This window comes from Phoenix dactylifera, chromosome 9 (genome assembly GCF_051530095.1).
Source record: "Phoenix dactylifera cultivar Ajwa chromosome 9, Ajwa_hap1_PhDact_Kaust_v1.1, whole genome shotgun sequence".
Lineage (NCBI taxonomy): Eukaryota > Viridiplantae > Streptophyta > Magnoliopsida > Arecales > Arecaceae > Phoenix > Phoenix dactylifera.
Genome location: NC_143198.1, coordinates 4325604 through 4351421, shown reverse-complemented (window position 1 = coordinate 4351421; position 25818 = coordinate 4325604). Strand labels below are relative to the sequence as shown.

The following is a 25818-nucleotide window of genomic DNA, read 5'->3' as shown; positions in this document are numbered from 1 at the left end:
CTGGATCTGGGTTGGACCCACTTCGGAGACTTCCTTGCTCCTTGGACCCGAGCTCAACATTTGGATAGAAATAGAGCTTTTTTTTTTGACTGGAGCATGCTAAATAAATTTAGATTTATCAAATACAACCTCAAATAATTTTAAAGTTTTATATATATCTTTATAATATATAACTGCAGAAGGTTGAGTCTAGCCATGCATATGGCATCGAACACCATCAAAGAAATTTATTTTAACAAACAAATGGAGGGAAATAAAAGGGTAAGAAATATCTTTATTTGGTTCTACCTTTGTACCTAGAAGTGTTTAATATCATCACAGCTATTAGGTTCTTCTCATGTGCATCACATGGGTCCTAATCCTCGTTATATATAAAAAATTGACAGCTCTAAACCGTCGATTTTGAATTTATGCCTTCAATCGAAAAAAGGGATTGAATTTATGCCACAATCCTAGATAACCAATTCAAGTGTCGGCTCACTTGTTCACACCTATAACTAGAGTACTATTTTTTCACTCAAAAAAAAAGGATAATGGAATATTTATGGTACAAATCACCTCCAAATATCCGGCTCAACCAATTGCCAATTGGCATTCCTCCCTGCATGGAAGAGGTTCTAGGTTCAAATTAGGCCGATGATATCTCCATCAAATTTCTTTTAAAACCAAAAAAAAAAACAAAAGGAGATAATAGACCATATCCAATTTTTAGTCGTCTTCGCATTCATTGACGTAGTCCTGACATTATCTAGTCTTGTTGATGTTTTGTTATTCAAGCCCAGACCATGTTCAAATATCTAGATTAATATTCCACTTTGAAAAGATTATATTATCATCAAAAGGAAGAACACTATCACCAATCTCACTCTCTCATTGAGAGAGGGAGAAAAGGAGGGAGACCCATTCACACCATAATTACTCGAGTTCAAATTAAACAAGCTCCAATTCATCATTATTGTCAATCTTAATGTAAATCGTAGCCAAGATATAGATTTGCGTTTATATTTAGCACTCCTTATATTAACTTGTCAAGAAATATAGCGAAATGTTATCTACTGACCCTAAAATGTCTTCCCAAATTATGGGGCACATGAATCCGCTGGCAATCATGCAGTATTTTCCTATGATATTACATTAAAAAAATATCAACTCTTATTTTTAAACAATATAAATTGTTCAACTAATATATCTAAAATATTAGTTTAATATTATTGGAAATTTTTGTACAGTAGATATTGTGTGGATATTGGTCTCCCACTAATACATATTTTCTTCTCCCATGGGCTAATAAGAGATCCATAAAATAGCAAATATCCAGCTTTTTTTTTTGGGGGGGGGCGATATACGGCGTCTCACTATACTTGGATGCGAGTACGCCACAAACAGTCAGAATGCAAAACACGAGCTAGGCCCTACGAATGGGTCAGTGACCAACCTGATATTTCCAGTTCCGCCATCATGACCATCCAATGAATTGTAACATATTCTACCCATACATGATGATCATCATGCAACGTATGGAATACCCTGATTGCAAATCGGACGGTCAAGTTTGCTCCCTGAACTAGAAAGGATCCAAGCTCTATGGTCCGCTATTCTCCAGCTTCAAATCCAATTAAATTGAATTGAAATCCGGTGGGGCCAGATAATGAAATGATTAAAGTGTCATCCAATAGTCTGTAGTTTGGTGTGTAGTCCAAATCACAGCAGTTCGCGATTAGCACGCAATTAAGAATGGCCCCCACTTTGATTGTAACCGACAAAATCTCACGACATCCGCTCGATAGATAACTAATGCTAGCCGTTCGATACAACAAAATGAATATATTGTTCTTGTTTCTTTGTGAAAAAATTAAACATCTGGTTCAAGCCATCAAAAGACCAAAACCAAAAGCCCTTTTTATGAGCGGTTGTTTGGGTTTGACACCATCATGTAATCATTTTTCTTCTCATTTAAGTTGCACCTTCCATACTAAGGAAAAAATTGAAAAAAAAAAAATCCAATTTCATAGACTAGGTCCATTTGAACTAGATACTAGACCTGAAATGTGGACCCATGGTTCAGTTTTAGGTTCGAAATCTACAATACAATCTAGTAGTACAACTCTGCAAAGCTCAGATCGTAATCCAATCCGAAATACGAGACCTAAGAGCCTGTCCTTTTGCACCAACTAATGGTATCTAGGCATTTACAACTGTGTCGGTCTCCTCAACATGTCGAGCAATTAATTGAAAAGGATATGGGAAAGAAATTATCTTTTCTTGAAAAGATCAAAGCATTCTTGCTTGCTTAAGTAGTTTCATTGGAATCAGTAGTCGGTCTTTAGAAGAAAAGAGGCCACCCACTTGAGTTTTAGTAAAGCTTAAAAGGAGAGAGATGGCCCGCTTCTTTGGACGTCAAGGTCGCTTACTACTGGTAGTCAATGTCGTGAATAGGAATAAGGTATCCCCTTTTTATTTCTTCTCCAGTTCTTTTTCAGATCTTCTCCTTTCGGTACAGTAGTTCTTTTGCTTCTATGGTATCAGCCTCCATTCCTTCCCTTTTATTTTGCTTCATCTGTATCAGAAGGCGACTGTACTAAAACGAGTGCACGAGAAAGAGAAAGAGAAAGAGAAGAAAAAGTCTCAAGAGGAGGAAGGGAAGAAGGTTTCACTCCAACTAAAAGACGGATCGAATTCAGTAATTAACTTCTAGCGCATCCATGTCCCCCAGGGTCACTACCAAGGCATAACGACGGGCCAAGAACATCAGATGGATCACCACATAGCTCAACAGAGCCGGAGGGACAAGCTGAGGGTGCAAGGATTTGAAGCCACCACTCTGCACCCACTGGACCAGATTGAAGACAAAAGATTAGATCTTGGCGCCTATGAGCATACTAGGACTGGTAACATATTATCCGACATGTTCAATTTTCCAGCACCCGGATTAGCTAGCCAGATCTCCGGGATCGACCGCCTACCGCCAAGGCCGGTTCCTGAATTCTCCGGCGAGTGGTACGGGGACAACAGACAAGGGGTGGTGATGGGCAGTAATTTTAGCTCTTTGGGTGATACTGCAGCTGATTCAGCGACGGTGCAACTCTTGTTAATGAACATGCCATCTCATGAGCCACATCCGAGGTCTACTACCTTCGGAGATGGTTCATTTAGTGGGGGAGTGGTAGAAAACCGAGGGCTATCTCTATCGCTCTCTTCATCTCTTCACGAACTAGAGATGGGTGGAGTGAGTGTGGTAAGGAATTCAAGTTTTGTGAGGGCTGCTACAGAGCTGTTAGAAGAGGTCTGCAGTGTGTGGAGGGAGCACTTGAAGGGGAGAAGGTCAAGAAAGCAAATTTACTCCTCAAACCCTAACAATAATCCTAGCTTTGCAGGTGCTAATGGCGCTTCTTCTAGTGCTGCTGTTGGGTCTTCTTCCTCCCCTAAGTATCTGCCATCCTTGTCTTCTGCTGATAGGTTTGCGCACCAAAGGAAGAAGGCCAAGCTTTTGTCCATGCTTGATGAGGCATTCAATAAACCCTTTCCTTTCCCTCCTCTCTCTCCCTTTCTACTGTCTTTCCCCTTTACTTGCAGCTTTTTAATTTCTCTTTTTATCTCGCTAAATCTAATGGATTTTTGATTCTTGAGGTGCATTCATGGTGTGGTTTATTTGATTTCATGTTTTCTTTTGTGTATATATAGTGTTTGCTGTACTTTGTCATCTTCCCATGTAGTTAGATTACTAAAGAAAGAATGTTCAATAAGAGAAGACAGGCTTTGGATTTGGGAAATAGCCTTCGCGTTTCTGACATTACAATATTTCCTGAAAAAGAAAATGGTTCGTCATATTTGTCGCTAACTTCGGCAGAGAGATATCATTGCTCATTGCATAAAAAATCTGAAGAGAAGCCAATTTATTAGATTTTATCAAGTTAACCCTTCGGTCATTGTTGTGTTTTCTTTTTTTAATACACACCGAAAAGAAAAATTATAGCTAAATATCATAAAGATAATAAGGTATATAGTATCACACTTGTCGATATGATTGTTACATAATCATTCTATAACACACAATAAGTATTACACAGCTTATTTGAATCTAACTCCAAAAGTGAAGAGTTCGCTTGATTTCGTGGGTTCTTCTCATGTTTTCTATTTTAGCTCCATATATAAATGAAGCAATCACATAATTTAATTGAAAACATAATGACCACTGCATTGGATTAGTACGAGTCGCTTCATTTGGTCGAGCAGTCTCGATGAACTGGTGTCCTCTTTTCTTCCCTTGCTTACAGGTGGATAAGAGATACAATCACTACTGTAACCAGATGCAGATGGTAGTGAACTCCTTTGATTCAGTGATGGGCTTCGGAGCTGCAACACCATACATAGGCCTTGGTCACAAGGCCATGTCACGGCACTTCCGCTGCATCAAGGATGCAATCAGTAAGCAATTGAAGCAAGTGCATGAACTCCTTGGAGAGAAAGAAGAAGGTAGCACTTCAGGAATCACTAAAGGGGAGACCCCAAGGCTTAGGTTGCTTGAACAAAGCCTGAGGCAGCGTCGACCATATCACCAGATTGGAATGATAGAATCCGAAGCTTGGAGGCCTCAGCGAGGCTTACCTGAACGTTCCGTGAATATTTTGAGAGCATGGCTCTTTGAGCACTTCCTTCACCCGTACGTTTATCTTCCATATCTCTCCACAGCATCCACCCACTTGCATGTTATAATTTTTTTCACGAAAATTTTCTTGCCTGTTATAATCTTTTATTATTATTATTATTATTATTATTGATTCAAGTGGAGGGAGGAAGACCTTCCCTTAGATTTTACTAAGAGATAGTTCTTGTCTGTTATAATAGAATTGTGCAACTTTCTTTCTTTTGTTCTCCTCCTCTTGGGACATGAATTAATATATCATTAGAAATTTCTTGCACTGTTATGTTAAGTTCATCTTCTTCATAGCATATTGTTGCTAATATCTATGTTAACCCTTAAGAAGCATTGGTACTCTCTCTTGCTGTAACTTTAGTCTTCGTTGGCACTGTAGTGATAGTACTCTCTCTCTCTCTCTCTCTCTCTCTGTGTGTGCGTGCGTGCGTATGTGTGTGTGTGTGTGTGTGTGATGGCATCTGATAAAAGACCTGAGAAATGTTCCTTGGCAATAGCTTTACAATAAAAAGCCGAGCAAAAGCTTTAAAGCTCGATGCTTCGTTTCACTTATTGATGCAACAACAAATAAAACTGCTAGAGCAGCATTCAAGGACATGTTTTTACTTTTCATGAGACTGCTGATATGTACTTGGTACGTGAATTTCCAAGCTCATGCGTTTATTGCATTTTAGGTACCATGATGCCATTTTCTAACGTTTTTTGTTTAAATTCTTCAGGTATCCAAGTGATGCAGATAAACAACAATTGGCAAGACAGACAGGTCTGTCTAGAAATCAGGTTAGTTTTTAATTCCTAGAGAAAAGAAGCACGACCCTTTTCTCATGGTGAAATTTAGTTGAGAAAATCTCAATTTGATTACAGAACTCTTTTTTATTGGGCCTTCCATTTTCCCAATATAACACTATATATATACATCGCTTATTGACTGTAAATTTGCAGTTTAGTTAAAGTACATGACCTGAATAATCCTTTGGTTATATTTTACACTTCCTGGGTACATGCTTGTGCTTTCTTTTTTAAAATTTTACTTTTTATTGGTATTCTTCGTTCTCTGGAACTCCTTTCTTTGTTCATCTCATTTCAAAACCAACAGCAAGAGAAGACCAACCATTCTTAAAGATAGAGAAATAGACAGGAGGCCAACCATTTCCCGAAAGAAAGAGAAATGATTAATTGTTAGTGGAATATTCAATACCTCCTATTAATTTCAGGAGAATTTGTAATTTTTCTTTTTTTTATGCCATGTCACATATGACTGCTTATCTTTCCTGCCAACCATGAGTCATCCTTCCAGTAATTGCAACAGTTCAAAGACAATCTTAATTACATTGGTTCTATTTTTCTTGTATACTGCTTAATCGACTTCGTAATAACTTGTGGTGTTTTAGTGTCTAATACTCAGTGATACAATGCTAATGGAGATAACTTAAGTAGTAGTAAAATGTTACATGGCTTCCAAAAAAACATTGCATGGCTAATGTGGCACCATACAAAGCAGCCACTACAATATAATATGCATGAGTGATATCTTTTTTGAAAAGAAAGGAGACCAACCGCGGTATTATTTATCTAGATTGAAATACTTAGAGATGCATCAACAATGACCGTAATTAGAATATATATATATATATATATATATATATATATATATATATATATATATATATATATATATATATATATATATATATATATATATGGATGATTGTTAGGCAGAGGAGCGTGACACTGAGGCAATGCCCTATGTGTTTGGAACAAAGAACAAGTTGGTGCACAAGACTTCCATCATGGGTCTGAGGAAGATCAAATGTATACCACCTTAGCCCCTACATGCAAAGAAATCTACACAAGACTTCCTTCTAAAATACTTTCACCACTGATTTCTTTTTTTTAGTTTCAGATTGTGCTCTTATTTTAACTAGTCGAAGTTAATGGACATTGGTTGCGACTTATTAATCAATCTAATGGACATTGGTTGTGACTTATGAATCGATCTTTTTCAGATAGACATTAAAATTATTCTTTTTGGAACCATAGATGGCTTTCTACCAAGAACCCCATATACTTTTTTTTTGGTAGGAATAGATATGCTTTCATTTCCATGCTTCAAAAACATCTTTCTACAATTACTATGTTACAAGGAGACATGGTTAACCGAAACCCACAATCTTGGCAGGTCTCCAACTGGTTTATAAACGCAAGGGTGCGGCTGTGGAAGCCCATGGTGGAAGAGATTTATCAACAGGAGGCCAAGGAAAAGGTGGCGACAAGGAGAGAAGACAAGAAGGACGGACAGGGAGTAAGGCCACAATCACCACCCCAGAATAATTCACCACAAGGCCAGGGACCAGAAGCCAACTTAACTGATAGCCCAGCGGCGGCCGCAGCCCATCAATCTAACGACGACGCCATCCTCATCGGCACCGATACACCCGCCTCCGCAATGGACCTTTGTGGGGCAGACATGGAACCCATGGATGACTTGTGTGGGACCGCTGCAGCCACCGCACTGGGGTCCGGTGTGCGTCTTGGTGCAGCCGGAGATGTATCGCTAACTCTCGGCCTCCGGCATTCTGGGAACTCGTCGGAAAAGCACTGGTTTTATGGTTAAGGAAGTTTTGGAGGGAGGGTTGCTATAAAAAAAGAGGAGGAGAAGAGAAAGAATAGCAGACTAGCCTTCTAATTACTGTTATATGTGTTCTTTTTTTTCAGACAATCAGGGAGAGGTATTTGTGGGAAAAAATAGATTTGAGTACTATGAACGCATAAAGATTACTAGGTTGCAGGTTGCTTAGAAGAGAAAGGAATTGCATGCCACTAATCATCCTTTCTATTCTTCTTCATTCAGTTATTTGTTCATTCTTCTCCTCCAAATTATCATCCTCTATGAAACCAGCTGGTTTCATCAACCTCTTTCTTGGTTCTGGAACTCAGTCATGACCGTGATTGGTTTCTTAATGCTATCATTAGTTCCTGGTGGTTGCTGGCACTTAACAAAAATAAATTATGGTCTTGGAGGTCAATCACAAGTCAGATAGCTATGTTCCTCTTACCTACGGCCAGGTCAGCTTCCCACTGGGATTAAATAAAAACAGCAGGATGATGGCACCTTGATAGAGAAGTAACACCCTCCTGCCTGCCAAATGTTTTCATGCACGAGGCACAGGCCAACCTAACAAATGGTCCAAAAGGAATGATATATTATTGCGAGCTTTGCATGGGACAAAATCCAGGACGCGAAACCAGAAAACAAGGAAGACAGCAAAAATGATAGTAAAATACAATCTAAAAGATTATATGATAGAAAACAAAGACACTTACCCATTGAAATCTTCCAAATCGAGGGCATGACGAAGATGAGGCTGTATATATATGAGGCTTGATTTGTAGAAAAGTGATGTTAGGGGGCTCCTGTTTTGTGCACACGGCACAAGAAGATTGATGTAATTTACAAGAATCAGCATATTGAATGCTAATTTACCAACTCGGCAGAAGGTGGGCCTAAATGTTTTGAAGCACTAACAGGTGAGCCAAAGCATCTTTCCTTTGTAGAATCATCAACTTCTTTGTCCTTTTGAGATGTTTGAGAATAATGTGGCAAAACATATTTAATAAAATTAGAGTTCCTTTAAATTAATCCATTTTACTATACCAGAGATCGTCTAATTTGGGCTCCTCCTCAAAATGGTCATTTTCCACAACATCAGCATACAAGATGCTAGCTGCAAATGTGTATCATGCATTCATGCGTCATCACTGAATTAACAACAGTTGCAGAAGTTTTGGAGTTTCATGTGGACAAGCAAAGGTATCATTCCTACGACCAGAACTTTCTTATGGCGTTGTTCAGTGGGTTCTCTTCAGGAAAAAAAAAAACACTGCTTTGATCTCTCTTGCTCATTATGTGGCATCTATCCAAAGTATGTGGAGAATTTATTGATGCGTTGTTCTTTCTCAAGATTAGTTTGCTGTGCTGTAATTCTGTCTTTCAGGTTTGAAGACTCCCCACTATCTTTTATTAAATGATCATCAATGTTAAGGAGCAACAAGAAGGGTGATAAAGCTGTTCTTTAAAAAAAAAAAATCATGACTGTTCTTTGGTTTTTGGAACGATAGATATGATGTCATATTCAGAAGTTTGCATGTAAATGCTAGTAAGATTATTACCAATGCTCCAGTCGTGCATTCAGATCTAAGGAAGGAACAATAGGGATTGTACGAGGCTTCTCCTCCTACAATAATAACTTTGCATGCCCATTCCAATGAGAATTATATTTGCTGCTCACATCGAAAGAAGGGAATTAATTATGTTGTTGGTAGATGCCTTTTGGTCCACAAAAACGGAGGAGGTGCAATTACCGTCTGTGTTCAAACTTCTAGTGGAAGGTTCATATCTTGTATTGCTTTCTCCAGTTAAGATGCCATTTCTAGTGAAGCACTTGCTACTTTGGAGGGCTTGCAAACTTTGTTAAAGCATTCTTCTTCTGGATGTGCACTCTATAATGATTCTCAGTTGTTAGTCATGGCCCTCTCTATATATCCATATTTTCTCTCCTCTTGTAATCCCTCATATTGACAGAAAACATATATAATTCGATGGTGTACAGCAAAATTTGCTTTAAAGCACAATGGTTTGAGATCATGGGATTACTTTCCTGAATCTCTTCCATGGTTGTAATTTCATTGTTTTGATTTTGTTTTCAACAATGAATTGCCTATGGGCTTTGTACCCCAAAATAGTACCACAGTGCTCTTTCTTTTGGCTTTGCTAAGTAAATACCAGAAATTATATTGTGACATTCTCTAGAAGGGAATGTTTGGTTTTCAAAGTTGGAATGCACCCCCCCCCCCCCCCCCCCCCCCCCCCTTCTTTTTCTTTGGTTTATAGCTAGGAAATTGATAAGAATACGAAGCTGAAGCTGATAAGGAGGGAGAATTATGAACTCCAACGGTTCTGGAATTGTTTCTGTGGATTAATTTGTTCCATAAGCAAAGAGCAGCGAGGACAAATACTTCGGGAGTCCTTGTCTTGACTTGGGATACAACCACAAGGCTGTAGCTAAATATATGGTTTCATTTACAAGAATTTTTGAATTTCATTTATCCTTGTTCCACCTTCATTTCCCAGTTTTATTTATCTATAACTCTATAAACAGATGATCTCTTTCTGTAGTTTTTGCATGACAATCTTTCGGCCGGATTAGTTGAAGCCCAACAACTTGCGCATATCCGGGAATAAAAAAAGAAGGCATTAAGAGATAGGCATTAAGAGATGCTCTGGCCCAACAAGCATAAGCATTAGTTCTTCTTGAAAAGAAGGTGATCCAACCATACCTTCAGTAGCTACCTTGTTACAACTCCACTCCAGTCACTAGCCCCGCCTTCAACATCCCCCTCCTTGTGGTTAAGATAACGGTGTGTACAAAGCCTGAGAACGAATTCACCGTCGCATGGCTGACCGGCGATTACTAGTGATTCCGATTTCATGCAAGCAAGTTGCAGCCTGCAATTTGAACTAACGACAGGTTTACAGAGTTAGCTCATCCTCGTAGGATCACGACCCTTTGTCCCGGCCATTGTAGCATGTGTATCGCCTAGGGCACAAGGGTATTTCGGATTTGATGTTATGTGTCGGAACATTACGTTCAGTAACAGGGTATTTGGCTTTAGCTTTTATCGGAACCTAGAGCTTTTAGGGTGGAGGCGGTTTTGTACCCTGAGGCTACAAAACAAGCATGGATATACCTTGGGAAAATGTGCTGCCTGATTTTTAATCTACTATATCTTACTTCATAAAATAATGATTATTGATAAATAAGTGCTAGTATTTCTTGAGAGGAACGGTACGTCCATCTTCAAGAACAAACTCTCCGCTTGTGACACTGGAAACAGCAGTTAAAAGGTCTGTAGAATTTTAGATAGATTAATAGAAGTGAGTCTAATGAAATGCATGAATGAATGAGCGATTGCGCTCATTTGCAAATCCAAATGCACAGTATGAATTCTTGTTGGAATTTTAATAAAATTAAATACATTTTTAAGGCTATTAAAAATTATAGTTTTCTCAAAGATAAATATTTGTCGTCCAGCACATCAAAAAAATTAAAAAAAAGAAGAAAGATGGTTGTGAAAGGATTCACATAAATATTAGGGATAACCATAACTACCAGCTTCCTCCTAATTGCTTGGAGTTAGTCTTACACGCATTAAGTACTTTTATTCAGGACCACATCTAAGATTATTTAACTTTTTCATATCCATTCTCACCACTTTCAGTCATGGTATTTTTTATATCCTTCTCCTTTTCCTATATTTCTCAAATCAACTAAAATAACTCTTCTTAATAATCTCAGGTTTTTATATATATGTTTATACATCTTAATCAATTTTTCATTACTTTATATTAATTTGTACAACTTCTACAGTTGCTCTAGTAAACTCATTTATCATTTTACAACTTCTTTAATTATAAATGATCAATAATCTAAATTTAGAAACAATCATCTTGAACATATAAAAGTTTGAATTTAAGTGGATGATATAATCTTACGAAAATTTAACTTCATGAAATTCTCCAAGACTTTGAACATCTACGAACAGAATAGCAGCTTTTGGTTCACAGCAATGGGCAGACATATTGACCTGACAGTTTCTTTTGTTAATTGACTAACATATTGATCCAAACCTGGAAAGATGCACAGTGCCATCATCTATATGGAAAATTATTGTTTGCAAAGTTCTTTTGCTACGTTGAGGCTTTAAGTTAACAAAGTTGTAGGCCCACAAGAAGATGACAGACCAGTCATATCTTAGGATGATCATCCAAGTCCAATATCCCAACCCTACAAGCCCTTTCTTCTGCTTGCATGAAGTGGGTGCGCGCCACCAAGAGAAGAAATTTGTCATACACAAGCGAAAGAGGAGGGTCCTTGAGTAACCTGAAGCAAACAAAGACCTGCATGTCTTTGAAGTATCCCATTTATATGTCACTAGCATCATGAACATGCTGCACAAAAAATAAATAAAAATCATAGCAAATATAACACCTTGTATATAACATGACAAAATATTGGCTTTAGCAAAAGCACAAGAATTTGCTTTAGATTAGTTCAAGACATGGAAGCATGGAGTAGATGTCAGGAGGCGATAACTGTAACCACGACAGAGCCTCTAAGAAATAACATACAGGTATTATGTCATCTCGGAGCAACTCCGGGTTTCAAAGCCTGCCGAAAAGTGGAAAGGATCTTGTAGTTGCATGATATCCTTAGTGTAAGTTGTTTAAGGAAGTCATGAATAAGTCTTTTTTCTTGCTGATGAGGTGATGATCAATTTCAATATGCTTGGACTGTCTGTAAAACACAAAGTAATCATTAAAACTGGAGATGAATAAATTATTGACAGTCGAAACAACCTTATTCACAACTAGTGCATGCAACCCAGGCTGTCCACTGTTGCGGGATGAAAGCGCTCACCCTTCAATCGTACTATTCCCTTTCTGGATCCAAACTGCGGAAAGACGAATCGAGAAGAAGAAGAAGAAGTAGAGAATAAAATCAAACAATCACAAAGACAACAATTTTACGTGGTTCACCCCAATACGGGTTACGTCCACGGAGGCCACACGCACAGATTCAATATATTCAGCAAGGGTTACAATGATCTCTCTTCCTGTTGGAGATTGCACACCTAGGGCTTACAAGAGAGATAGGACTCCAAAAGAAACTCACTACAGCCGCTCTCATCTCACCTAGGGTTCACCAAAAAACCCTATTTATAGGTTTTCAACACATAAGGAAACTTCCCTACGAAAACCCTAAGTCAAAAAAAACCCATCTTGCCATCGTTTCAATCAATCCCGTGATCAGGAGTCGACTCTTCACTTTCAGGGGTCGACTCCTGATAAGTTTGAGTCGACTCGGACATCCTCGGGTCGACTCCAAGTATCAGCACCGAAACTGGCACGCTCTGTCTTCCTGAGAGAGTCGACTCCTGCAGAGCTGGAGTCGACTCCTGCAGAGCTGGAGTCGACTCCTGCAGGACTGGAGTCGACTCCTGCAAGCAACCCAAAAAACTGCTCTCTGTTTCTTCACTGTGGCAGATGCGAGTCGACCCTCTCATCCCTGGGGTCGACTCAAGCTTCACATGAGTCGACTCCTAGATGCTAGGGGTCGACTCCATTCAGTTGGCACAGAATTTTTCAAGCAAACTTGAGCCGAATTCAATTTGCAGTCGTTTCGAGTTTCGAGGCACATTTTCTCAACAATCTCCCACTTGCCGAGAAACAAGCCTGAAATAACCGTAACCCCATCAGCAACATGATCTCCAAATCATCCTCTATGTGTGTGAACCTCTGTCTTCACTTCTAGCTGTGAAGACCAACAGAAGATGCACATATGTGCAACTTCTCAAGAATAACCACCTTTGTCAACATATCTGCTGGGTTGTCCATTGTATGTATCTTCTCTAGCCGGAAAAAATCTTCTTCGAGGAGTGACCGAATAAAGTGATATCTGATATCAATGTGTTTGGTCCTTGAGTGAAAAGCAGCATTCTTTGCCAAATGTATAGCACTCTGGCTGTCGCTATACAACTTTGCATCGCCTTGCTCCATGCCAAGCTCTTTCATCAAACCTTGTAACCAAACCATCTCCTTGCTCGCTTCAGTAAGAGCAACGTATTCGGCCTCGGTCGTAGACAATGCTACAATCTTCTGCAGTTTCGAAATCCATGAAACTGCAGCACTTCCCAGCGTGAACACATACCCAGTAGTACTCTTTCTGCCATCAATGTCTCCGGCCATGTCAGAATCCACGAAACCATGTAGGCAAACATCAGGACCACCATAGCATAGTCCTAAGTCTCTGGTTCCTTTCAGATACCGCAATATCCACTTCACAGCTCTCCAATGCTCCTGGCCTGGATCGCTCATGTATCTGCTCACCACTCCCACTGCATGGGCAATATCCGGTCTCGTGCAAACCATGGCATACATAAGGCTTCCGACCGCTGATGAGTAGGGTACATACTTCATCTCATCTCGATCATCCTGCGTAGTCAGACACTCCTGCTTAGATAACTTGAAGTGTGCGCCCAGCGGAGTACTCACAGCTTTAGCCCCGTCCATATTGAACCACTTCAGCACCTTATCAATGTACTCTGCTTGAGACAACTTCAACGTTTTAAGCTTCCTGTCCCTGCTGATACGCATCCCAAGGACTTTCTTGGCTTCACCCAAGTCCTTCATTGAAAACTCCTGGGATAATTGTTTCTTCAGTTTCACAATCTCTCCCATGTTGGCACTTGCCACCAACATATCATCTACATACAGAAGTAGAATGATATATGAGCTTTTCAATCCCTTAAAGTAGCAGCAATGATCACCATTACACCTCTGAAACTTATTCTTCAGCATAAACTGATCAAACTTTAAGTACCACTGACGAGGTGCTTGTTTCAACCCGTACAAACTTTTCTGAAGTCGGCACACCCAATCTTTCTTCCTCTTCACTACATATCCTTCTGGCTGCTTCATGTAGATTTCCTCTTCAAGGTCGCCATGTAAAAATGCAGTCTTGATGTCAAGCTGCTCAAGATGTAAGTCTTTGGCTGCCACTATACTCAACACCATCCGGATAGTAGACATCTTCCCAACTGGAGAAAAGATCTCGTCAAAATCAATGCCCTCCTTCTGCTGAAAACCCTTGACAACAAGTCTCGCTTTGAACCTCTCAAAACCATCTGGTTCAAGCTTTAGTCTGTATACCCACTTGTTGTGCAAAGCTCTCTTCCCCTTCGGAAGTGGAACCAAGTCCCACGTCCTGTTGGATGATAGGAAATCCATTTCATCATCCATGGCAAGCTTCCACTTGTCACTGGCTTCAACCTGCAAAGCCTCCTTGTAGCTTTCTGGCTCACCACCATCCGTAAGCAACAGGTATTGTAGGGAGTCAGCATACCTAGACGGAGTTTTTCTATTTCTTTTACACTTGCGTAAAGCAATCGGGATATCAGCTGGAGGTTCTTCTTCTTGCTGTGCTTCTCCCACTGGCTCAGCAACTTCTTCATCGTCTCGAGACATTGTTTCATCATCCAGCTCTGCATATTCCGATTTTACAGCTTTGACGCCTTGGCTCGTCTGTTGCTGCAGGTCCTTGTACAGAACCTCTTCATTGAATACAACATTTCTGCTCCTGATGACTTTCCGATCTGTCGCATCCCAGAGTCGGTATCCAAAATCATCACCACCGTACCCAATGAATGTGCACTTCTTTGACTTTGCATCCAGCTTGGTTCGATTGTCTGCAGTATCGAGCACGTAAGAGATGCAACCAAAAGTACGCAAGTGAGATAGTTTCACCTCTTTCCCAGTCCATGCTTCCTCCGGCAGTCCAAGCTCCAATGCAACTGAAGGCCCTCTGTTGATCAGATACACTGCTGTACTGACCGCTTCCGCCCAAAAAATCTTCGGCAACCCTGCATGAAGCCTCATGCATCGTGCCCGCTCATTGATGGTGCGGTTCATGCGTTCTGCAACACCATTTTGCTGTGGCGTTCCTGGAACCGTCTTTAGTCTTCGAATTCCAGCTGAGGCACAATAAGCCTCAAACTCATCACTACAGTATTCGCCCCCATTGTCAGACTTGAGACACTTCAATCTCTGACCTGTCTCATTCTCCACTAAAGCCTTCCACCTCTTGAACTTCTCAAATACATCGGATTTGTGCTTCAAGAAGTAGACCCATAGCTTTCGGGTAGCGTCGTCGATGAACGTGACATAGTACCTTGCTCCTCCATGAGAAGCCACTTGAGTTGGTCCCCACACATCAGTATGTACGAGTTCCAACTTAGAATTTTTCTTGGTACTACCTCCTTTTGAAAAACTGACCTTCTTCTGTTTTGACAGTACACAATCTTCACAGAATTCCAAATCCACAGATTTCAGGTCTCCCAATTTTCTTTTGGACATCATCACCTTCATCCCTTTCTGACTCATGTGGCCGAGTCTCATGTGCCATGTCCTTGCATCAACAGTCGGATTTGCAGCACTGACGGTGGAATCAGTATCAGCTGTCATGTATAGTGTTCCTGACCTTATACCTCGAGCAATCACCAAGGCTCCCTTAGTGATCTTCCAAGCATCATCATTGAAGGTGGTCACAAACCCCAAATCCGACAACTGACTTACCGAAATCAGATTTCGAGCCAGTTTGGGTACATGTCGCACATCTTTCAGAGTTAAAGTCATCCCACTTGATGTCTTTATCTGAGCATCTCCCTTTCCTACGATGTTGCAACTATTTCCATCACCAAGATACACCTTGCCATGATCACCTGCAACATAGTTTGAGATGATTGCCTTGTTCCCAGTAGCATGGAACGAGACACCTGAGTCGACTATCCACGACTCCGGATGAATATCACAGGAAAGTATCAGGGCATCATCTTCACTTGCAGTTTCGGCTAAATTAGCACTTGCTTTAGTGTCAGAACCACCATTATTCTTCGACACTTTGCAGTCTTTTCTCAAGTGACCCTTCTGCCCACAATTCCAGCACTTTCCAAGAGGTCTAGACTTGTTTCTAGACTTGGATCGTCCACCCCTATTTCTATCTCCCTTCTTTGAAGTCCTTCCACGTTCTTCAAAGGCCAGCGCGTTCCCAGATGAACTTGCTGATGGATCCAGGGTTTTCCTTCGAGCCTCTTCACTCAGAATAAGAGCTACCACTTCATCAAACCTCGCTGTAGTCTTTCCCGAAGAATTACTAACAGCCGTGATAAAGCCTTCCCAACTTTCAGGCATCTGACCTAGAAGAGCCCACGCCTTCACCTCATCAGTGAACGTGATCTTCACAGATTCCAATTGGGCACATAGGGTATTGAATTCACTCAAATGTGAATGAACACTCCCACTGTCTCTCATCTTCAAAGTGAATAATCGTCGAATCAGGAATACCTTGTTCGCTCCTGTTGGCTCGTCATACATGGAAGCCAGTGTGTCCATCAAATCTTTTGCAGTCTTTACTTTGGATATATTGGCGAGGATCTCCGATGCCAAGGACAAACGGATAGCGGCGAGCGCCTTCTTATCAAGACGCTCCCACTTCTCCGACGGCATGTCTGTCGGCTTCGCTTCTTCTCCGCCCAGTGGTAGATCCAGATCCTTTGAGAGCAAGTAATCTTCCATCTGCATCTTCCACACACCAAAGTTCTGTCCGTTGAATTTCTCTATCCTCAATCTTCCTTCGTCAGCCATTGGAACACAGGGAACGTTGCTCTGATACCAGTTGTTGCGGGATGTAAGCACTCACCCTTCAATCGTACTATTCCCTTTCTGGATCCAAACTGCGGAAAGACGAATCGAGAAGAAGAAAAAGAAGTAGAGAATAAAATCAAACAATCACAAAGACAACAATTTTACGTGGTTCACCCCAATACGGGTTACGTCCACGGAGGCCACACGCACAGATTCAATATATTCAGCAAGGGTTACAATGATCTCTCTTCCTGTTGGAGATTGCACACCTAGGGCTTACAAGAGAGATAGGACTCCAAAAGAAACTCACTACAGCCGCTCTCATCTCACCTAGGGTTCACCAAAAAACCCTATTTATAGGTTTTCAACACATAAGGAAACTTCCCTACGAAAACCCTAAGTCAAAAAAAACCCATCTTGCCATCGTTTCAATCAATCCCGTGATCAGGAGTCGACTCTTCACTTTCAGGGGTCGACTCCTGATAAGTTCGAGTCGACTCGGACATCCTCGGGTCAACTCCAAGTATCAGCACCGAAACTGGCACGCTCTGTCTTCCTGAGAGAGTCGACTCCTGCAGAGCTGGAGTCGACTCCTGCAGAGCTGGAGTCGACTCCTGCAAGCAACCCAAAAAACTGCTATCTGTTTCTTCACTGTGGCAGATGCGAGTCGACCCTCTCATCCCTGGGGTCGACTCAAGCTTCACATGAGTCGACTCCTAGATGCTAGGGGTCGACTCCATTCAGTTGGCACAGAATTTTTCAAGCAAACTTGAGCCGAATTCAATTTGCAGTCGTTTCGAGTTTCGAGGCACATTTTCTCAACATCCACAAGCAGGTTCTTGCCATAATAAAATTGCCTGCAGATTTTATACGTTCTTGGTTCAGCAGCAGTTGTTGATTAAGTGCAGCACACTCTCCCAAATGCGGAGCTATAAAAGCAATCACTTTCATCGAATACTTTCTGGAGGCAATGTGATGCTTCCAGATGATTGTTTTCCTACCAGATGGTTGCGACAAGGTGAGATATTTGAATCTTAACAGTGCCTATCTATTAATCTCACGCATGGGTCACCTGCAACTCCAGCAACATGAGCAGCAAGGGCGCAAGTTGAATACTTGATGACTTGGGTAGTATGAAAACCATTCAAAGAAGAGAGAACAAAAAAACGAAGGAACTCATCAAAACATAGAAAAGCTGAAAAGGATTGCTAATTGCGATAGGCATCATACAACCACCATTTTGAGAGGGACCTGTTCTTAATCCATCACACGTTTCTGTCATTTTATTTGCTATTTTTTTCATCCCTTCAAACAAATTCGTTGGCATCATAACTCAAAATTAAATGATTAATGAGTAATCACAGCATTGCGACTAACCTTTACCATTGTAATTGCTCCCTCAGAAACCCTGAGTTCTGTCAAGGCAACTGTCCTTTGTATATGGCCAATTTCAAATGAATGCACTGTCCTAAAAAGAAAAACCATATTGTATATTCTCTTTAGAATTTTAGCATCACCTTTATAAGGAAGCTTAGATCTTTGAATTTCCATCATAAAGCCATAGTAATTCGATAGCACAAATCCAGATCTTCCTATTTAATGTATGCTCCTTTATTACTATTGGAGTAACTATGGATCTTGACTTGCAGGTTATTGATGTGCAAGAGTAAAGTTTGGGTTTTAAAACAAATTAAGTAAATTATATAGGAACTGCATTCAAGGAAAGGTTATCTCAATTGTTTACAATGTTATCATGAAGTATCTTCGCGTCCCTTGCATATTCTGAGTCCTGGTACACAATGCAGTACAATATGGTTTATCTAATCCTTGAATATATGAATTAAATTTACTGCACAACATCATGAACATTGATGCGGCCAGCGCATGAATCTTACTTAATTTTTATGTGCATGAAAGAAATGCAACAGATTATATGGGAATTTACATAAAGTCAAAGCCAAATACATATATCTGATGCAGCCACATAGTAAATATGATACATCAACTTAAAATAAATTAAAACAAAAGTTTGGTTTTGCCAGTCAGGAATTCAGGGAATTTTTAAGTAGCATAGGAATAAAGACGAACTTAAGACATTTCTCACAAAATCAAAAACACCAATCCACGAAAATTCTGTGCAATGCAACAGAATACAAACCTGGCACTGTCCACCACCAAAACAGTGTACAGTGCATCCAAATCTAAAAGCATTTCCCTCTCCAATCTTCAAATCTCAATAGAAAGTTCTTTTTTGCCCTCATGCCATCCATTACGCAACCGACATTCCACAAATAAGATGGACTCATTTCTATCTTCTTGTCCAACTCTAGGTCAACTTCTAGCTGATTGCGCAAGGTTTCCCTGCTGTTCAACATATGGCCTTATGAAAGTCCTCCTCCACCAGACCTCAAAGGCTCTCTGAAGATTTGGGCAGTTATCGCCAACCTTTAAGAAACTTCCCAACCATGAGAGCAAAATATTCTGCTGATCTTCCAAAGGAAGTGTAAGAATGGTTTGACCAATTCCTTCCTCAACAACCTTTCGATCAAATGATCTACATACATGCTGTAACCAACTGTAGTCATCAATAAGTGGCTGCAACCAAACATGTAACAGCAGCTGGCGAGTGTCCTTTGATGGAAGCACCTCTCCTCTTCCAATTGCAACAAAAAGCCTAGCTGTGATGCAGCTCACTGGGTGACGTGACACAATTGGTAGCTTTGAGTGTAATTCAGAGAGCTCATTCTGGCTACTCCACATCACTGCAAACTCACCTGCTATATGCCTGTCAGCCAAAATCTCAACTAACCAAAGAAGATTATCGGCCTCGAGAGCTATCTGCCGAACATCAGGATCTTTGCTTTCCAAAGATTTATCTGCAAAACCAGGTTCAGATGCTTGTCTGAAAAGAGCTAATAGCGAGTCTAAGCAGTTGTGGCATGAACTGTATAAAGTTTCGATGCATATGTCTGCAGATCCATTGGTCCAAAGACTATTTTCCTTCAAAAGCTTCAGCACTAAGGATTTCATCTCTCGCCGACCTCGATCCTCGTTGCTTTTGAGGACCAGCTCCAATATACGAGCAAGTGTATCATTAGGAGGATTGGAGATATCAGAAGATACTCGTTTCAGTATAGGATTGACTCCATAGTTATCATTCTGAAGATGTCGGATAGATGTTACCACATTTTCTTCTTCTTCTCCAACCCAAGGGACTGCTTCCAGGAAATCTAAGCATGACTTGATGCACGAACGGTAGCCAAGTGATTCTGCAACCTGCAAAATTTCACCTCTAATTATACAGAGAAACAAATAAACTTCTAACCAAGTCCTTGGATGTTACTAGAACAATTAAGGAGAAGCATGGTGTGATAAGATTGAGCGGTAAAATATTTCAAATATTACAAATGGAGTGTTTCAGTGCCATGTTATGTGATTAGTTGGTAATAACAGGAGTAAAAAGAAACAACGAAAATAATAGCTATCATATGAGATTCAAAAAAGAGGAGAGAGAGAAAAAGAAAGCAGCCTAAAGATAAGGTGCATGAATGGAGGAAAAAACAAATACATGCAAACTTAAAATACAAGTACCTTCTTATAGAGCTGTCAAAGTGACAAACCATTTAAGTTATACATATTTCCTATTTTCTCTTGCAAGTTGCTTGTTTTATTTCATTTAATTTTAAATACTCACACTCTATATCACTATAATCACAATTAAGGAGCCTCATCCTATTTATGTTGCTTTTAATTTTTACTCAAGGATATGTGACTTGTTAGATCATGCACTCTGAAATCCTATCTCACAAATTCTAAATATTGGTTACTCTCTGTTTAAGTTTGCACCCAGATTCAAGTTTTATCCTTTAAGGGATTGTCCTTTTTTTTCATCACATATGACCATAGCAAGTGCTTCATGATTAATTTCAAAAAAATGTAACTTCAAGCGACAACAAATGCTCTTAAAACATATATACCCAAGCCACTTAAGCATGCGATGTCCTGCTGACCTCAGCTTTGGGTGGGCATGTCCTTTTAACTTTTAGCAGTTAAAGCTATGAAACATCCCCAAGTCTTATCTTTTAAGTGTCTGTCTATTACTTTCCATCAAAAATGTCCATAGGATAACAATAAGAATTCCATGACTTGATTGTGGAAAAGTGCAACATTAAGCTTTATTCAAATGCTAATCCCTGCTGATCTCAATATTGCATATATCCTCTTTAGCATTTAAAGATATATAATATAGCCAACTAAATTATGGTCATACAATTTTACGCTCTTACAGGCCTGTGGCAATCAAAAAATGACAAATGGCACGTATTACCTCAACGTGAATACCATACATTATATATCTTTACTTTTATGTGGTGATACAAGTACTATACTAAATTTACTCTCTTTTGTTTTAGAAAATTTTAAAGTCTTTAGTAACAGTCATCCACTCATCCATTATAAAGGCATCTAAAGATTGCCACATTTCTACAAGTGACAAGCAACAAAAGAAACTTGAGCCTCTCAAAGTGTAACATTTCTCAAATACTACTAAGACTAACTATATCATGTTTAGATAATTTAAACAAAAACATGATACTGTAATGTCAAAATATTTGATACCAAAAAATAACCGAAATCAAATTATCAATTTTGTGTACAATAATCTTGACTATATGACTTTGCCATTTAAAGACATGTACCATTAGGTAACCTAGTATACAGATATGGATACAGAATGTAAGCTGACAATTAGAAGCATCAAGAGACTAATTCTTTTCCTGAAAATAAATAATTTAAACAGCATCATATTTGAAAAAAACCTTTAGAATGCGGAGTACACGTGGAACACTTTGCTTGATCAATCTGTGCTTCACTTCTTTACAGTACATCAATCCCACAGTCTCAACATAAATCTCGACATCCTCACAGTCCATTATTTCAATATATGGTACTGGAGACTGTCTAGAGAGCTTATCTGCAAAGAAGCTGCTATGTTCTGCAAGAATGTTCCTGTGAACACCTATCCTCACAGCAATCCCTTCCTTTCCGAACAAAATGACTTTCAAATCACTGGTCTCAGGCTGACCAAATCCAACACATATCTTTCGTTTTTGGTTCTCACCATTTGGTTTCGGCGGCCTCTCAGGAGCCTTTGTTGGACTTGCAGCAGAAGCATCCGGGGTCATACATCTCTGATCATCCAAAACAGCCCTAGATCTTAACTGGTTAGGAAGTGGTATATTTTCTGTTGGGGGAGTTGGAGCCTTCTGAAGCGAAGGATCCTTCAATGGTGGTGGTGACCCTTTTTGTTTGTTTTGATGATTATGATTTTTGAGAGTCTTTTGAAGTACAGCAGGAGAAGGGCAACACCAGAACCCTTCCGGAGTCACCGCAATGGGAACATTTCTGAACTTCGTCTGACCTGGTTCAAGCCTTCTAGCTCTAAAATCAGCCATTCTAAAGCTTTTGTCTACTTAAATTTCAGAAACTAAAATTATTCAGTCAAAGGACAAAAAACTGTAAATCCAATGTCCCCAAAAGCTCAATTCCCTATGTAACTGCAAATTGTGATTCTTGACAGGAGCAACAAAAATAGAGACCTACATAGACGAACAAAAATTATATATCAAGAGATTTTAAATCAAACTCCATGAGAGCAAACTTTAGTCTTTGATAAAACTACACCAGAAAAGGAAATCCGAGGAACAAATCGCATGTCAAAATCTAATTACAGCAGACCCTGTTGCACAATATGAAGAATATAGAACTCTGAACCAAGATGCTTTCCTTTATACCTCAGCTTGATATCCTCCGAAAAGAAAAAAAATGCAAAGAACACATTCAGCGCAAAAAATCAGAAGAAAAACACTCAAATTCAGAATTCGGTAGAAATATACTTTGATTTCATCTAATTAAACCCACCGGCTTCTAATATTTGTAAGAACGCAGATCACCACTACCTCTGAAACAATAACTTTTTCTTTAATGCACTTCCTTTGTCACCCCAACCATGAACCGTATTTCACTCAAAAAAGTTCAAAAGATTCAAACTTTTGGAAACTTGGATATAGGTCTTTCAGAAAAACCTCGAGAAAACATCAATTAGAGAAAAAGAAGCGTAGAGAACCAGAGAAGCATCCAAATCCAAAGAATCCAGAAGCCAAAAACACTAGAAGAAACCTCCTAAACTTCCACTTTTATATTCTCAAACATCAATTAGAGAAATTAACAGCAAAATTTATCCAAATCTAAAGAGCCTTGAAACCAAAAACACTCGAAGAAAACCCTCAAAACGCCACCTTATATCTTCAAACGTCAATTAGAGCATGAAAGAGCAGTGAACAGAAGAGTTTATCCAAATCCAAAGAATCCAGGAGCCAAAAACACCAGAAGCAACAGCAAAATTCCAACTTGGTATGATTTCACTAAAGAAACCGCCTCACCTTAAGCCCTCCTTCAGCCCCTTCGACCACCCCGCCCCTCAATTTCACCCCATCCCTCGCTCTTCTCTCTCTTCTCGAATTCTAATGATGAAAACGAGCTCCGATGTCAAGCATGAGGGCAACCACTCGATGGGTGGGATCGCAGAGGGCAATGGTGGGTGTGTCTTCAATGATCTGCCTCCGATTTAAGGGAGGAAAAAGAAAAAAGGATGAGAAGAAGAAAAGCCGTTTGCTTTAACAGATAAGAATGTCGCCTCTTTTTCGATCTAGCATATTCCAAGCCATAATCGCCGTTGTCTTTTAAGGCCCCTTCGCTCTCTCAACTCATTCTCATTAATACAACTGTGCCCGCTCTTCGCCTGAGAGAAGCTCCCGCAGATGGTCCTGCTCCCCTGTTTCAGATGGCGTTGTATTTCCCGAATGCCCCACTTTGAGTACAATTAGAGGAGTTTGAGGGTTCAGGCTGGAAAAAAACAAAGAGAGAGAGAAAATGGGTAAGCACTTCACATTATTCCGAAAAAAGAAAACGAAAGTACTACTTTGAAAAAAAGAGTTTCTTTTGAAAACAACGACAAAGAGAGAGAGCGAGAGAGAGAGAGGGATGAGCACTTCACATTATGCCGAAAATGTCCCTTCAATGAGCACTATAGTATTCCCAAAATACCCCTGCTCAGAAATTGAAGGGGATCAAAGATTTTGTGGTGGGGATTTAAAGATAAAAAGCACTCCCAGCGCCTAGGTATGTATTCACTTCTTGAGAGTTGCTGACTCGGTGGTTTCTGTGCAGGATATGATTCAGTTGCTGAGAGCTTCCATGCGGAGTCCTAGATTTGCCGAGGCATGGATTTTTGTGGCATACTTGTCCTACTATATCTGGTTGGACAGGAATGCCAGTCTGTTTGAGGGGAGGAGGTCGCTTCCGAGGATGGTGGTGGACAGAGCGTTGCTATACGCGAGGGCGGTTATTGCGGCTTCCGTTGGGTCTTCTTCTGGGATTGCCAGGGACATCTGGGGTACCCCTTACGCTGCTTCAGCGCCCCGGTTTGCCCATGTTTCTTGGGTACCCCCACCCCTTGGCTATCTCAAAGTAAACTTTGACGGTAATCGGTCTCTGGATGGTGTGACTGGAGGCGTTGGATTTGTGATCAGGGACCATCGTGGTAGGATGATAGCAGTAGGAGGTAGGCGGACGCCAGGACTTACAGTGGTCGGAGCAAAGCTACGGGCTGCTTGGGAGGGCATATCTTATGTGTGGCAGGTACTGGGGGTGGAGCGAGTCTACCTCGAGGGAGACTCATCAGTGGTTATTGACTGGCTCCAAGGGGCGGATCGGTTTGGGGATGGTCATTCTCTCATCCGGGAGACCCGTAGGATGATCCAGTTGATGGGTGATTGTCAGATTGGATACGTGTTTAGGGAGGCGAACAGGTCAGCTGACTGGGTCGCCTCCTTTGTTCCCGGCACTCTGGAGATTTTCTCCGGACGGAGGCATCAGACGTCCCTCATCCTTTGTATCTTTTACTTTCTCGTGATATGACTGGTTGTACTCACGTTAGATTTATATGAAATGAGTAGCCGTTTTACCAAAAAAAAAAAAAGCACTCCCAGCGCCTAGGTATGTATTCACTTCTTGAGAGTTCCCATCCTTCGGCCATCTTAAAGTGAATTTTGATGACAATTTGTCCGCTGGTGGAGGAGGCACGAGTGTTGCCTTTATGATTAGAGATCACGAGTTTAGACTAATTGCGGCGGGAGGGCGATGCATCTTTGAGTCATATATTCTGAGAGCGGAACTCAGGGCCGCATGGAAAGGTGTCTCTTTTGCGAGACGAGTTTTGGAGATCCGGTGCATTATTCTGGAGGGGGACTCAGTGCAGGTAGTTGAGTGAATTCTACAGAAGGGGTCAGAAACTTTGGACCATCCGCTTTTTTTTTTGGTGGTTCGGCTGCTCAAGCAGCGCTCACATGAGCACAGCCAGCTATATCACTAACAAGAATACTAGTAAAATCAGTCGGAACTAGAACCTGCTAGGTCCATAGAAACTCTCCTGAATGCTGTGCAGCGAAGGAGGCGACCCAATCAGCAGCTCGGTTCGCCTTCCTAAGAACATGTCTAACATGAATAACTTGGTAATCCCATAGCATCCGTCGCATGTCGCACAAAAGTGGGTGCTCCACCACCTTCCGCCTCTCCACCTGAAGGCGATCAATCAAGACAGCAAAGTCCCCCTCCAGAATGATCCCATCCGCCTCCAGCACATATCTCACATGGGATAACCCCATCCATTCAGCCCTGAGCTCCGCCCCGAATCCCGAGGCCTCAGAGGAGCAACATCCCCTCCACAAAATGAGCCTGGCGCCGTGGTCTCTGATCACAAAAGCCACTCCTGACCAATTTTTATTGGCAGGCATACTCCCATTGAAATTTACCTTAAGCTGGCCAAGGGGTGGGGGCTCCCAAAAGA

General features: G+C 40.7%; 2 protein-coding genes across 4 annotated transcripts; one reads left to right on the top strand and one right to left on the bottom strand.

Moving 5' to 3' along the window:
- The first annotated feature begins 2428 nt into the window (after positions 1-2428).
- Positions 2429-7504, top strand: LOC103712298 (BEL1-like homeodomain protein 2). Its single transcript, XM_008798781.4, has 4 exons — positions 2429-3505; positions 4275-4660; positions 5374-5434; positions 6834-7504. Exons 1-4 carry the CDS (start codon positions 2753-2755, stop codon positions 7266-7268), a joined length of 1635 nt encoding a protein of 544 aa, XP_008797003.3. The 5' UTR covers positions 2429-2752; the 3' UTR covers positions 7269-7504.
- Positions 7505-11198: 3694 nt separating this feature from the next.
- LOC103712300 (BTB/POZ domain-containing protein At3g50780-like) lies at positions 11199-23967 on the bottom strand. 3 transcript variants are annotated; one of them, XR_604919.6, is made up of 4 exons: positions 23354-23821; positions 21731-22510; positions 19072-20189; positions 11199-11663 (listed from the first exon to the last, which is right to left on the bottom strand). XR_604919.6 is itself a non-coding variant. In XM_008798782.6 (3 exons), the coding sequence occupies exons 2-3, from the start codon at positions 22364-22366 to the stop codon at positions 19245-19247; spliced, it is 1581 nt and encodes a 526-aa protein (XP_008797004.2). In that variant the 5' UTR covers positions 22367-22510; positions 23354-23967; the 3' UTR covers positions 18813-19244. The 3 variants fall into 3 exon arrangements, 1 of the variants encoding a protein (XP_008797004.2); XR_015968653.2 differs by having other exon boundaries at positions 11199-11595; XM_008798782.6 differs by lacking the exon at positions 11199-11663 and having other exon boundaries at positions 18813-20189; positions 23354-23967.
- Between the last annotated feature and the right edge of the window lie 1851 nt (positions 23968-25818).